At 37.4% G+C, this 15,328-nt stretch overlaps 1 protein-coding gene across 3 annotated transcripts in view; it reads right to left on the bottom strand.

Annotated features, from left to right (window-relative positions):
• The window catches only part of SCAPER (S-phase cyclin A associated protein in the ER), a 324,408-nt gene that overhangs the window by 257,317 nt on the left and 51,763 nt on the right, over nucleotides 1-15,328 (bottom strand). For 2 of the 3 annotated variants that reach the window (XM_084782517.1, XM_084782518.1), the window contains exons 9-10: nucleotides 7,143-7,402; nucleotides 2,343-2,570 (exon numbers count right to left, since the gene is read on the bottom strand). In XM_084782517.1, coding sequence (XP_084638643.1) covers nucleotides 2,343-2,570; nucleotides 7,143-7,402 — 488 coding nt within the window. The remainder of the gene's footprint in view (nucleotides 1-2,342; nucleotides 2,571-7,142; nucleotides 7,403-15,328) is intronic. The other variant, XM_084782519.1, reaches the window with a different exon arrangement.

Consider the following 15,328-nt stretch of genomic DNA (forward strand, 5'->3'; position numbering starts at 1 on the left):
ACCTCCTCTGGCTCTTACAATCTTTCCAAGCCTCAGGTATCTCTGTAGAAAAGGTCAACTTTTCAACACTAACCCTAAACTCAGGGCCCCACACATGTGGAACAAGTGTCTTATTTCTCAGAAACATTCCAGTCAGTTTTTGGTAATAGCTCTGTAAAGCAGGTGAACAGCAAGTAATTTGGGTTTTGTTTTATTTTAAATAGCCCTATGACTATGTCACACTGAGAAACAAATTTAAAACTAGTTTTCTCATCATTACAAGAAATCTCTTACTACCAACTTAAGAAACTACATGGGACACTAATCTAAAGCAACCCAGGAAAGTGTCCACCCACAATCAAATCACAGGGTAAACAACTTAATATGCTTTCTAGTTGCAGAAACAAGAAGAATAAATATGACAAACTTTACACTTTATGTTAAAGAAACTACTCACTTGGTCTGACTTATATCCTTTTTTAAGTCCATTACTTGACGACACAAGAAAAACTTATATAACCTTATTAAAGGAACCTAAACATGATTTTTGTTATTGCTATCACATTCATTTCTTTTTCTTCACTTAAATATCCCATATCAATTTACTACTATATTTACTGTGCTTATCTCTTTTAGCTGTAGGATTTTACCTAATACCACTTGCAGATATACTAAGTTATTAAATTAAAAAAACTATTTTATACAACTGCCTTTAAAAAAGAAAATGAGGGACGCAGTAGCTGGCTTATTTGGTAAAGCTCAAGCATGAGGATCTGACCTGAAGTGTCCAGCACACACAAAACTCAGGCACAGCAGCACACATCTGTACTCTGGAAGTAGAGGTGGAGGGGAGCAGGGGAGTGACAGGAACAGGCAGGTCCCTGGAGTCCCCTGTCTAGTCACCCTACCGCCCTGGGAGGTCCAGGGTTAGGAAGCCTTCCTGTCTCACTTCAGGAGCACAGCAAAAGAGGAAGACACACTGACACCCACTACTGGCCTCCACATGTATGTGCATGCACGCCCATACCATATGCATACATGTATCATATGCATACTTAGATGTGGGAAGGACTTAAGTTTTGTTTTAGGTGAAAGCATTCTTGGCAGGCTTTGTCCTTGGAAACACCACGGATAGACTAAATGGAGCCATCTTGGGTCTGAAATTCAGGAAGTAGACCGGGAACTCCAGCCAGGCTATTGTGTTTTCTAATCAAACATGGATAGGGGCAGGGATCCTGACTCAGACCGGCCATTGCACGCCAGAGGGAGATGCAGGCGAAGCAGAGAGGAGAAGACTACATCTTTTGGAGCAGGATCACACGTGGATTTGGGGAGAGACCAGCTTACAAGCCAGAGCAGCGTGCAGGCCAGAGACACCTGGGGATCCATCCCGTGAAACAGATACCAGAAGGTTTACTCTTGTTTCCCTTTAACCTTTTTCTTTTTTTGTATAGGATTGTTGGATTGTATAATAAAGTCTAATTGTTAAAAAACAAAGCCAACACTTATACAAAGGGAAAAGTTAAAATATGTATGTTCATAAGCCATATATATACATTCAAAAGGAAACGCTAAAAAATAAAATTTGAATCATGACATATCTCATTTACATATGTGTCCATTTTCTTTAAAAGTTACTTAAGCAGCTAGTTAAGTGACACTTTGAATTAGCCCACATTGAGGTGCATTAATATTAAAATGAGCAACAGGAATAGATGAGAAGAAATTAAGTAATCATACAAAACATAAAACTATAGATAATCAATGTATTTTCAGAGATTTGGGACTAAAGACAAATAAATTTCATCTTAAGATCAACTCCAGCTGGTTCTGGAGACCCACTCTTGCAATCCTAGAACTTGGCAGGTGTAAACAGAGAATCAGGAGTTCCATGTCATCCTCAGCTACATAGCTAACTCAAGGCCAGCCTAGATGACAAGAAATCTTGATTTAAAGGAAGGGAAAAAAAAAAGCAAAAAAAAAAAGAAGATTAGCAGGCATCCTTTCTCATCAATGGGAAAACCAGATGTCGAAGGGAAAAAAAGTTTTTACTGTTACAGAATTCATGTTCTTTTCCTTTCCGACTTATTTTTTGTGAATGCTAGTTTGATAAAATATTTTGGATCAAACTATATACAAAGTGATTCTGTTTTTAATTGTTATATTATCTTTTTCATCCTCTAGAAATTAATAAGAATCTTAACTATATGAGAACCTTACTATAAAAAATATTAAAATGAAATGACATATAAAATGCTTTATAAAACCTGTCTTGTAAAGTATAAAGTTACAGTAGAGATGACTATGACTTAAAATTATACCTTTTAATATACTCAAATGGAATTCTGTTAAGTTGTTCTTACCAAGTCAGCAGCACTCACATTTGAAATATCTGAAGGGTCCGTCTCAGTCGCCACTCCTGCTTTCTCTACTGGAACCTTGTCTTTGTCTGCTGGTAAAGCAGTGGTGGCTGGTTGAGTAATGGCAACACATACTGCATCACTGTGAACGTCTGGTGTTTCAGAAGTATGCACTGAACTGTCTTGAACACTACCAGAATTCTTGACATCATCCAATATACTCACTGCGAACTAAAAATACACACTTTTAGAATAAACCAAGGGTGCATTTCAAATGTACCAAGTATTAGGTTCTGTCAGAGCTAGTTCTGCTTAACCTATCAACTGAGAAGCAGCAGTTATCTTTCTAACAGAAAACTTCTTTCTCTGTCTGTCTCTCTGTCTCTGCCTCTCTCAGTGTGTGTGTGTGTGTGTGTGTGTGTGTGTGTGTGTGTGTGTGTGTGAAGCAAAAGAAAAGAAGAAACCCTTCAGCCACAGGAAGTCTATCTGCATGCCTACTATGTGTTGAGCATCACTTTCGGTACTCTCTAAAATGATGCTTTATAAATTTCAACATTTCCTCTTATCAGTTTTTATTTATTTTTAACATTTATTTATTATGCACCTCTCTGTGTATGTACACATGTACACACGTGTCACTGAGATCATGTGATCAGAGGATAACTTGCATGTGTAGATTCTCTACTTTCACTATGTAGGTTCTGGGTATTAAACCCAGGTCACTGGGCTTGGAAGCAAGAAGCCGTACGTACTAAGTCATCTCAGCAGCTCCAGTAGGCTGGTTTTTAATAAGTATTTCATATATCTCACAAGGAAATCTACTCACATGCATAATGCTGACTACTGCACTCATTAAACCAAAGGTATCATACAATCTTTTGTGAACTATCTAGTATCAAATGAGAAGAGTCAGCATCCCGAAAATATTCTGAAACCATTTCTTACTAAAATATATTTTGGGGTAGTTTATTCAAATTTATCAAACTTGTCTTCTTTTAAACGTGACCTTACTAGTTTTTGAAAAATTAAAAAAAAACACCCTATAACAGTCTTTTTAAAAAAGGTTGAGCTAAGAGGACACATCTATAACACCAGTGCATCTCCTCAGGCAGCTCATAAGCTTTAGATCTGATGTTCCACATCACCCTCAAGAATAATTCATACACAACCAACAGAATGTGAAAACACAGAAGGACAGTAGCATTGGCTCAGACCACCTACATGTCTTTTCTTTTCTTTTCTTTTTTTTTTAGAGACAGGGTTTCTCTGTGTAGCCTTGGCTGTCCTGGACTCACTTTGTAGACCAGGCTAGCCTTGAACTCACAGCGATCTGCCTGCCTCCCCCTCCTGAGTGCTAGGATTAAATGCATGAACAACCACACCCAGCTTATATATCTATTTTAAAAATCTAATTTAGTAAATATAAGCAAGTTTATTTTTACACTCAAACAGATAAAAAATGGTGCTTTGTGTTCCAATTATACTTCAGGTAAAAAAAAAAACCCTAAAACTGTGAATTTAATACTCATATCACTTCTAAATAAACACTGACAAACACTGCAGGGTCCATAAAGCTCCAGTTTTATGAACTGTTTCTAAAAGTATCAAAGTTGGTCAAGTCTCAAGAGCTCTCTAGGCATCCTACTATTGGTCAGAACTTAGCATGCAAAGTTTTGATTTAAACATAAATATCATTTAAATTGCACCACACTGTTTAAAGTGCTATCATCACTATTAACCTGTCAGTTATTATGGTTTGTAATATTCTTGACAATATTTACATTAGCATTACTCATGTTTAGTGTAAAGTTGGCTGTTTATTAAAAACTCAGTATCATTTATCAAAGAAATTAAAGCTAAACCATAAAATAAAATTGAGAAAAAATACAGATACCCTAATTCCTTTTTTCGAGTAACAGTGAAGAATATGAATACTGTTATCACTTTGCCATCCATCAGAACTAAGCTCTCACACTGAAACATTACAGCAAATACATGAATTACTCAAACATTCTTTGTATGGACTACTCTTAAAATCTCAAGAATCAAATATATTTATTTCAACACACAAAAATAGCATTAATTTTAATACCATCAATAAAATTTCCAATCATAGGTAAAATTAAAAAGTGATTTCTTCCCAGGCACAGTGATAAGTGCTTAGAATCCCAGCACTGGAGAGGTAGAGGCAGGAAGAGCGTGAGGATCAGAGGTTACAGTGTGAGACCCTATCTCAAAAGCAGCAAGAGCTGGGCATGGTGCCCTACACTTTTGATCCCAACACTAGCAGACAAAGGCAAGTGAACCTCTCAGATCCAGGGTAGCTTGGTTCATAGTAAGTTCCAGGCCCACTGCGGCTATGTAGTGACCCAGTTTAAAAATAAAAAGCAGAAAGAGAAGGAAGTAAGAAGATAGGAAGGATGAAGAGAAGAAGGAAGGAAGGAAGAAGAAAAGGAGGGAGGAAATGAGAGACGGAAAAAGAGAATCAACTGGACCTAGGCCCCTTCAAAGATGTAGCCAATGGGTAGCTCAGGCTTTGTGTGGTCCTCTGCTGGAGGGGGTGAGGGCTCTCTCTGGCATGGACTCTCTTGCCTGCTTTTCGATTACTTCCCCCTGTCAGGACTGCCTCTCCAGGCCACAGGGGAAGAGGACATGCTCAGTCCTGATGCAACTTGATGAGCTGGGTAGGTGGAGAGGGAGGCTCCCCTTTTCTGAGGAAGAGGGAGGGGAAATGGGGGGAGAGGAAAGTGGGACTGGGAGGTAAGTAGGGATGGGGATATCACCAGGATGGAAAACAAACTAACAAATATAAAGAGGAAGGAAAGGAGAAAAGGAGGGAGATCTCTTCACTAACTATCTCCAAACATTCAAGTTTCTTAAAGTTACATCCAATAAGTATATACTGACTACTTTTTACATGTCTAGGGCTCTTACATATTGTCTCAAATTAGAACACTATATAAGGTATCACCTTGAAAAAGTTTGCAGTCTTACAAAGACATAAAACACATATACAGTAAAGAAGGTTGCAATACTAGAGCCTTGTCAGGGCCAGACTTGACAGGGCAGACCTGTGGTTCCAGATACTCAGGAGGCAGAGAAGAGGATCACAAGTTCAAAATCAGCCTGGGCTACAAAAAAGGTTTTAAAAAGTGCAACTAAATGGTAAAGCACTCGCCTAGCATGTGCATGCCCCTAGATTCACTCACGAACACTAAAAAAAGTAAAAAGAAAAAAGCAAGATCAGGAAGTTAAGGGTTATTTCCAAAGGGGAAAATATCTTTTGGATAAACATTAATTTAAACAGTAAGTATCATTCTAAACTGAAAATATTACAACTATTTTATGAGTGATTTATTTAGATCCTTTCTTTTGATAACAAAGAATATGTCATTATTCACTTTACATAACAATTATATCAAATGAATGAGAAATTTTATATAAATATCTTAAAAGCACATTAATTCATAAGTCAAAGAGAAAAATAATGGGAACCTTAACTTCAAGAAAGATACTTAACATTGTTAGTTGTAGACAGAGAAAAACAGTTTCAATATCTCAATGTCATTTTTTAATAATACTAAATCCCAATGAAGCACGAGAACACCATCTGAGCTGATTAATAACAAACTTTCTCAAACTACAATCATTGCGACATTAAGTACAATCACTTTATTTCTGTATGAAGGAATAAAACAAACTGAACTATAGACAAAGAATGAATAAACAAATAACACTCTTTACAAAAAAACAAAACAAAAAGCTGCAATGAGTTCTTCCAGACACTTGAAGCCATGAAAACCTAATTGAGATGAGGAACTGTCCCTAGCGAAAAACAGTAAAGAAACAAAACCAAATGTACTACAAGATTCTAGATGATATCCTGAATCAGAAAACAAATAATATACAAAAATGATCAGTGGGACCACGCATACTAACATACTCTTGCAGTCCCAGAGCTCAAGAAGCTGAGAAAAGACGATCAAGAGTGGAGGCCAGCTTGAGCTGCACAGCAAGACTATCTCAAAATGAAAAAGCAAACAACAAAAGCAGCCAGGCATGATAGGACATATGCAATGCCAACCCTTGACGGGCTAAAGCAAGAGCATAGTTAAGTTCTAGACCCGCCTGGGCTCCATAGGAAGACCCTGCCTTTAAACCACAGACAAAGGGCAAGATGGTCCAGTGGGTAAAATGCCAACCTGATGACCTCAGTTCAAAAATCGCAAACCAAGATGGAAGAAGGAGAAACCTATAAACTGCCTGTCCTCTGACCTCCACAGGTGCACCACAGCAATACTAATAAGTGTAATCCTTAGAAACAATTTTTTAAGCCTTTAAAATTTTAACATAATACTAAAAAGTTGAGACAATAGGAAAAATGTAAGTGCTAACTATATATGAGATATTATATAAATGTTAAATTCATTTCATAATATAACTACATAAAATAATGCATGTGTTCTCAGAAGATACAAGCTGCAGTAAAAAAAAAAAAGACGGCTTTGCTATTGGCATATTAATCTCAAGTGTTTAGTATAGTATAGACAGACATGCAACAGAGAAAAAAAGAAAATATAGTAAATGTTATTTTGTCAATCTAAGTAGGGGGTAGATTTACCATTATTCTTAAACTTTCCTTAAGATCTCAAATTTTAAAATTAAGAGTGAAGTGGAAAAAGAAAAAAAGGGGGGGAAAGGAAAAAAGAAAAAAGGGAAAAAAAGAGTGAAGTGGAAAAACAGACATTTCAGCACACACAGATGTCTCTGAAAACAGTAGTGAGCATTTTCAGAATATATTACCTGAGTTCTCTCAGAGAGAGGATGGTCAGAAGAGTGTAATGAGTCTTTGCGCAGAGAGTCCACAGTAGAACATCTGTCTTCCACAAGTTCCCCTTTCTGTGCCCTTTCTTCAGGTAAAAGGCATACGTTTTCCTTATCGCTGTCATCCTTTGACCTTAAGGTTTCTGTCACTAGTGAAACTCTTGGCATCACTGCTGTCGACCGGGAGCGAACTGGCCGTCCTCTCTGAACAGTCTCCCATCCCTCGGCATCTTTCCGTTCTACACAATTAAGAGAAGAAAATATATCAAATTTTCTTTAGATGATAAAAATATTTTTTAAAAAGCCTCTAAAGCAGAAATGTTTTCCAATTTAACTTGTTAATTTCTCCTTCCATATTGCTTTTCCTAAAATATTTTAAGGCAAATTCTAAACATTATTATAATTTTTCTGTAATTAGTCTGTCTGATAACAGAAAATATCTTTAATAATACTAGTATATGCAGCAAAGGTAATAATGCTGTAAATCATACCAATTCTATATTCAATGTTTAGCCATGCTTAGCTTTATGAAAGCAGAACATGTTACTAAGTTTATCTTGTTCATATTTTAAAACAATACAAATTAAAGGAGAAATCATAAAATGGGTAAGAACTACAAAAAGAGAAAAAACTGAATTATAAAATTAAAAGAGTTTAACAAGAGATTTCAGCTTCCAGGGATTTAGGCACTTCCTCTTCAAGCCATGATGATTCATCTCTTAACTGCTTAAGAGAAAGAGCAGCGCGACAGGAAACTTGGACCTGATCCATTAACCAAGACAGCCAACACAAACACTATCATATGACTAGATAATTCAAGCAAGGAAAGGGGGGAATTTCAAAATAAAAACTATACCAACGTCTCTTAGAAACAAAAACTAAAAGGAAACAAATTACATCTTGAATGAACCTTCAGTGGAAACTATATTGATAAATTATTCCCATAATAACGAATGTTTAAGGACAGCAAATCACGCGTTAAACTGTCTGAGCCACTCAAACAGAATATTAGACCAAAAGTACAAACTAAAGATTACATCTCCTTTCAGTCTTATATATATAAATTTTCCAATATTAAAAATATTATACACATATAATACACACACATATATAATACACACACATACACACACACTGCATAGTATGTTAGTCCTGAAATTTCTTTAGTTGGTTTTAGTTTCTTGGTTCACAGTTACTTATTTTAGAGCTTAAAATATTTTATACTGAAGTCTTCTGGCTTCTTATGGTTGCTATTAAATTTGGGGTAATTCTGATCATTCTTTATATGTCAATTAATGTGTTTCCTGTGACATTTTTTTTTAACTTTGCAGTTTTGACATTCTATAGTAACAATCATTTCATGGAAAATAGTCATTGAATTTTATGTATTTAAAAAATATATAAACCATGGTTTTATTGAACCCTTTTAAGCATCCAAAATAAACATAAAAATAACAACAAAAAATTAATTAAGGTATCTGACCTGGTTGTGATACATTACTACCTCATGAACCATAACAGTTAACTCACTACTGCTTGGTTAGACTACTTTAATCAGTGTTTGAGAGAGGACCTTCCTGTGACCTACATGTTAGGTCTTGGCATTAAGATTAGGTAACATCATAAAATATCTTTTTTTTCCTCTTTGAACATATTTCTTTTTTTTTTTTTAAAGATTTATTTATTTATAGTGTGCTAGTGCTCTGCCTGCATGTACATCTGCCCACCAGAAGAGGGCATTAGGTCACATTATAGATGGTTGTCAGCCACCATGTGGTTGCTGGGACTTGAACTCAGGACCTTTGGAAGAGCAGTCAGTGCTCTCAACCTCTGAGCCATCTCTCCAGCTCCTGAACACGTTTCTATAGGCTTGATATCTTTATTTTGCAAGTTTAGAAAAATTCAAATGTACAACCATCTTGACTTAGAATCTTCTTTGTAAAAAGATATTTTAGTTTCACATTTTTTCAAGATACTTATAAAGTCCCTTCAAGCTTCTTTAACTCTTGTGATGTAAATCTGAAGGCATATTTTAAATTTTTTAGATTTCTTCTGGTTGTCCAAATCTGAGGCATAATGCTAATTTTCATACTCTATCACTACCTTGTCAATATTGCCACCGTCTCTACAATATTCCCTATTTCTTCCCTGACATATACTTTTGCCTCTTTTTTTTCTTTCATTCATATTACTAAATTCTGGTAATTTTATTCATCTATTTGAAAAATACTATTTTACTTTACAGCTATATATTTTTACTATTAACTTCCTTGGACTTAACCATTTGTTTCGCAAGTTCAAAAAGATATCTTAATTTGTCTTCTGTATCTCAAAAGTTCTTAAACATTCATATTTACTCATTCTTCAAATTTTCTCTGAGATGTCCTTTCTGACATTATTCAGAAGTATAATATGAAGTCCCAAAATTTTCAGAATTATACAGCTATCTTTGCAATTTGTTTCTAACTCAATTCCACCTGATTAGTAACTAAATATGCGTTCTCTCTATTTTGTGGGGGTGTGAAGATGTGGAGGTACGGGGTGTGCACTACACTAGGTGCTCACATGGAGATCACAGAACTTCCAGAGTTGGTTCTTTCTTTCTACCATGTGGATCCCAGGTACTGAACTCAGGCCACCAGGCTTGGCAGCAAGCTCTTCACTTAGTGAGCATTTCCCCAGCACCACTCCACCTCCCGAGTGATTTAAATCACCTGAAATTTTGCAGACTTTCCAGCATGTTTTAATTTGAGTAAATGGTCCATGCATGCATGCATGCATATGTATTTAGACTTAATAGTTTAGGCCATAAAAAAGGGACTTAAACGAAAATTGGCCTTTTTCTTGCCAAAAACAGCCATAAAAACCAGACAAAATATATAAACAAACTGTTTAAAGGCAGTGGAAAGCAACCAGCAGAAGCATGTCTGAGAAACTACAATTCCTGAGTGAAGGGAATGGCAGCATCAGACCCACATTCACCTTAGCATTTTCACTGAAGACATTTGGGATTCAGAATGCAATACATTGAGCTCTAGAAAAAGCCAACATTCCTGGATGACTGAAAAAGATTAGAGTCCAGAGTCAACGCCTTGCAGAAAGTGGGGGATACTACAGAGAAATGAGCATCCCCTGAAAAAAATCTGCATTCAATCTTCTCCTGAGCTGCTGACAACTACTTTTTATACACAAGGCAAGACTCCAAGAAAACAGCAGAGAGCAGCAGCTGTGATGTTAACGAGCTAAGCAGAAACTGAAGCAACTGTACAATGCTGGGAAACAAAAACTGGAATTCAGGGACGTGCTGAGTTTTGGGATTTTCAGTTGAAATCTCAAAAGGAGTAATAGACCTTAATACAATCTCAAACCAAACCCTGACAGGATTAGGAACACAATTCGTTCTCTCTCTCTCTCTCTCTGTGTGTGTGTGTGTGTGTGTGTGTGTGTGTGTGTGTGTGTGTGTGTGTACACCATGGCAACCACTGCCACTGTCTCCTCTTTATATTACTAGCTTGGCCCACTGGTTACATACAGCCTGGAGGGACTAGGATATAAATGTAGGACTGTATTTTTGCACCATTCACAATACTTGCTCCAAATTCCATACCAATCTCAAGGCTAGCATAAGGTCCAAATGTAGGCTTTGAATTATAACAGGCAGGGGCTTCTGTTGAAGGGGAAGGGGATTCTCTTTATTCTCGTACCTAGGCCTTAGTGAGAAGTGCTGCAGGCAAAAAGGTCACCAAGGTCATGATAATTGAAGCTGCGACACATTCTCTGAAGCAGCCATAGCTAGTGCAGAGCCTTCTGAAATAGGAGCCATAGATTCAGGTGCAGTGGTCCTTACAGCTGAAATAAACCATTACTGGACGGTAGATGATTATTTAAGACAGCTGGCTGACTGGGAGGCAGCCTCTCAATTCGCCAAAGGGCTGTTTGTCAGCTTCACACTTGAAGCAGCCAGACATTAAAATGGATCTGACAACTAACTCTCAGAAAGTTGAGTGGTCACTTCTAAACAGCTCAAAGTATTAAAAGAGGGGGAAACTTCAAGGATTAGCTATATCAAGGAATTAATATTAAATCAGCATTATTAACAGCACTTATCAGGACCCTCTTCCTATTGTTTTGAAGACCATTTAACTCCCTACCAAGTATCTTTAAGGAGGGTTGGATACGTGCAGGCTATTTCAGAGATATCTTCCCTAAAAACAGTAGGCTATCAGGGAAAACAATCTTTTAAGAATTTAAGAATGACCAGAATATAAAATGTCTTAACATACAAATGGTTAATTGTGGCGGACAGAGAGAAACATCTCAATTTAGCGGCTTGGAGGAGACTGCTTGCTGCTTTGCTATTGATGGAAATTGGTATCCCCCAAAAGAACCCAGTGATTCTAAACAGCTGGGAGAAGTAAAGGGATCTGCACCCCTCTCCCCACTAACCTTCTTTCTCTTACCCAGGGTCAAGGAGTTGGTGGAAAGGAGGTAGAGGCTTCAATACACCAAGTAAAACCGAGTTTAAAAACTAGCACCAATAGCTAAAGAGACAGTTTGCTGTACTGGCTGGACTGATGTATGAACACACATGGACTAAAATTAACCACACAAAGAAGCACCAATTCTACAAATTAGAAAAACATTATAAGGAGAGCTAAAGAGAAGGTTATAGAGTTGAAGGATACTAAAATCTGTTTTAAAGAAGTGCATACAATTTGGGTATTTGGGGTTGTTTTGTTTGTTTGATTGATTTTGGTTTTTGAAAGTACAGATGTTTCAAATATCTGTTATCAAAGTAAAAAGACAGGGATGAAAACCTTTTTTTTTAAACAGACTCTAATCCTATCGTGCTCCCAAACATAAATACATGTCTATGAGAAAGCTGACTTTAAGTTGGACATTTGATATGTTTCTATGGTTTTATCCAAATGTGTGATTTAACACAGAATTACATTTGTTCTTATATTCTGGTATCAGCACTTACTCTAGTTAGGCAGCATATTTTTTTATTAAATCCAATACTGCATTTTCAAGATCCATCAATATTTCATGTAGTTCTAAACTTTTTATTGTCTGATAATTTGATACAAGCATATAATGTGTCTGCCGGATCTACTCCTATCCTCGCCTCTCTAATTCCTCCTTTTTCCGTCTGCCACTTCCCTCCTAACTTCATGTGCTCTTTGCAAACCTCCTGGGAGCACTTAGTGGTAGAGCATCTGCGTGGGTGTAAGACATGAGAGGGTCACTGTACATAGTCATAACTCATAACAGCTGTGACTGCACCACACAAGATCAGCACAAGACGAACAAAATCAAAGTCTGAGCATGGCTGGAGAAGGGGCTGATGAAACCTAGCCCTAGTTTAGATACTACTGGCAACTGGTGGGAAAGAAAGTCAGTTTTCTTCAGGGATGTGGCCCCTGAAAGGCTACTCATCCTCCAATAGATAGTGCTACACTCATAGAACTCATATTTTAATGATAAAAAGTAAAATATGAATGTACTAGCTAGCTTACTAGTAGACTAGACATACAAAGCAAAAGATCAGCAAGTTAGAATACATGTCCACACCAAGTAGTCAGAATGAAGTATCATAAGCGAAGAGAACAGGAGGGATACATACAATTTGTCAAACATGTCAACTGTGTCAAGTCTGTTAACATTTAACATTCCATATCTTTACTGATTTTATGTAAATACTCAGCTATTGCTATAAGCATGCTATGTAAGCAACATAAAGGAACACATCTATGTCTTTCCACAATAAATTCACAAGGTACAGCAGTTCAATTGACAGAAATTCTTGCCTAATTGACAGCAATTTGACAGTTCTGGCCAAGTCAAACAGATGTTTATTTCCAATTTTAATTACTAATTTTAACTCTCAGATAAAGCTAACTATCTGTATATCACATGTAAATAGTTCAAAAGTGATAAGAAGCAAGAAATTTTATGGAGTTCAAAGAGGCCTAAAAAGCCAAATCTAAAATCAGACAGGAATACAAAGGACTCTGGGCAAGAAGGTAACAAGGCAAGGCTGGCAGCAGAAGTGGCTGGAGGGGCTACTGCAGCTCGCCACTGAATGAGGCTACAGGTCAGAGCTGAGCTGCGGAGCTCAGTCAACCTGCTGAGACAAAAGGCATAACTCTTCAGACAAACAGGTAGACAGATGCATGGCAAGTCCAGACCATGAACAGGAAGTCTTGATTTGGTCCGGTATTTCCTCATTGCATCTGATTCCTCTATTTTGGAATAAGGATATATACTTTGTACCATTGTATGTTGAAAGCATATAATCTACTTTATTACTTTATAGGGATTACAATTGAGAGATGAGCCTCAAGAACAGACTTGGGCTGTTTTTAAGTTGCTGAAACTGTGGAAGACTACAGGGACTTCTGAAGTTGGGCTAAATGCATTCTGCATTCTGTCATGGCCACAAGACAATGGAGGCCAGAGAGTGGAATGCGATGGTTTGAATAAGATGTCATCTGTCTCTCAAGGGTTTGAATACTTGGTCCCTGTTTGGTAGCTGTTTGGAGAGGACCTGAGTCCTGACCCCTACCACCCATGCAAAAAAGCTGAATATGGCAGCATAAGCCAGTGTTACAAAGCACAGATAGGAGGACTTCAGGAAGTGGATGAGCAGCCATTCTAGCCAACTAGTTAGCTCTAAGTTCAGTGAGAGCCCCCGTCTCAAAACATAAGGTGGAGAGCAATAAAGAGCACACCTGATTATCAACTTCTGGCCTCCAGAGGATAAAAAGGTCAGGAAGAGAGGAAGGGACAGGGAAGGAGGGGAGGGAAAAGAGAAGGGAGAGAGGAGGAGAGAGGAGAGAAAGGAGACAGAATTACAGAAGGAAATTAACAGTGTAGTCGTCTTTCTCTGCTTTGTGGTTTGTGTTATAAACATTCACTCTGCAGTCTCTCGAAGTCCAGTCACGATGCTTACACTGTCCACTCTCTTGAGCTGTCCACATTTGCTTCCTCTGAGGCGCCCACTCCTCCCTGCAGGCCTAGGTGTCCCAAAAGCCCCCTACAGTTTTTGAGCAGAGATCTGCTGTTTCCGACTTTCTTTAACCTTTGCCTGAAAGCACCATCGTTCTACCTTGGCTATGTCCACTCTCTTGGATGTGTCTTCCAGCGTTCTCAGCATACTGCTCCAGAGCACTTAGCAGCCAGAGCTCCTCTTGTAAAGTCACACCAGATTTTATTGTCATTCCTTTGAAAGCGGTATTTGTTCTCTCTAACCACTTGTAAAGATTTTCTATTTCTTCGATTCTCAGTAGTTTTATTATATTGTATTTAGATGAAATTTATTTTGTTTTCCTGCTTGGAACTAAGAGGGCTTCTTAAATGTAACATCTGACTTCGTTTAGCAGCGTGGGGAATTTATGTCATCTCCTTTAATGCTGCTTTGCCACTCCCTGCACCCTTGGCCCTGATTTCATTTATGTCCCCTCGTGTTCTTCCTCTTCGTATCTTTTCTTTTTTTGCCTTGACATTTTCTGCTGTATTCAGAGTTAATTTATTGCTAAAGTCCTCAAATGTTTTCTATTTTTGTTACTGAGACAAAGTTTCATTAGGTAGCTCAGGTTAGCCTAGCCCTGCTAGATAAATCTAACTAGCCTCAAATTCATGGTCTTCCTCCCATTCCCCCAGGGTGCATGCTAACACACCTAGCTAATTTTATATTTCTTAATATTAACGTCTTCCTGAATTCTTCACTTCTAGAGCACTGTGATCATTAAAAAAAAAAAAAAGTCTGGACTATTTGCTCTCAGCCTGATACTGTCATCGCCAATTTATTATCTTTGGCTCTCTGTGCTGTTTTGCTGTTTTTGTTTGTTTGTTTTCTAGTAGTAACTGAGTCTGAGGAATGCAATCTTTTTTGACACCTTGAAGTTTAAAAGTATAGGAATCTCTTCTTTTAATGAGTAATTTAGTTAGCCATGATCTCTGGAGTATAAGTTAATTCTCTTTCAGTATTTCGAATATTATAAAATTTTATTTGCAACATCTGTCTAAGCATTGAATTGATGGAGCCAACCAATCTTAGATTTTTTTCCCCTCTCTGAAACTGTGGCTAAATAAACTTCTTTTGTTTAAAAAGCACACATCCTCTGATATTAGGCTACAAAAACAAAAAAGATAATATGGCT

This window comes from Acomys minous (genome assembly GCF_964271855.1).
Source record: "Acomys minous genome assembly, chromosome: 5".
Classification (NCBI taxonomy): domain Eukaryota; kingdom Metazoa; phylum Chordata; class Mammalia; order Rodentia; family Muridae; genus Acomys; species Acomys minous.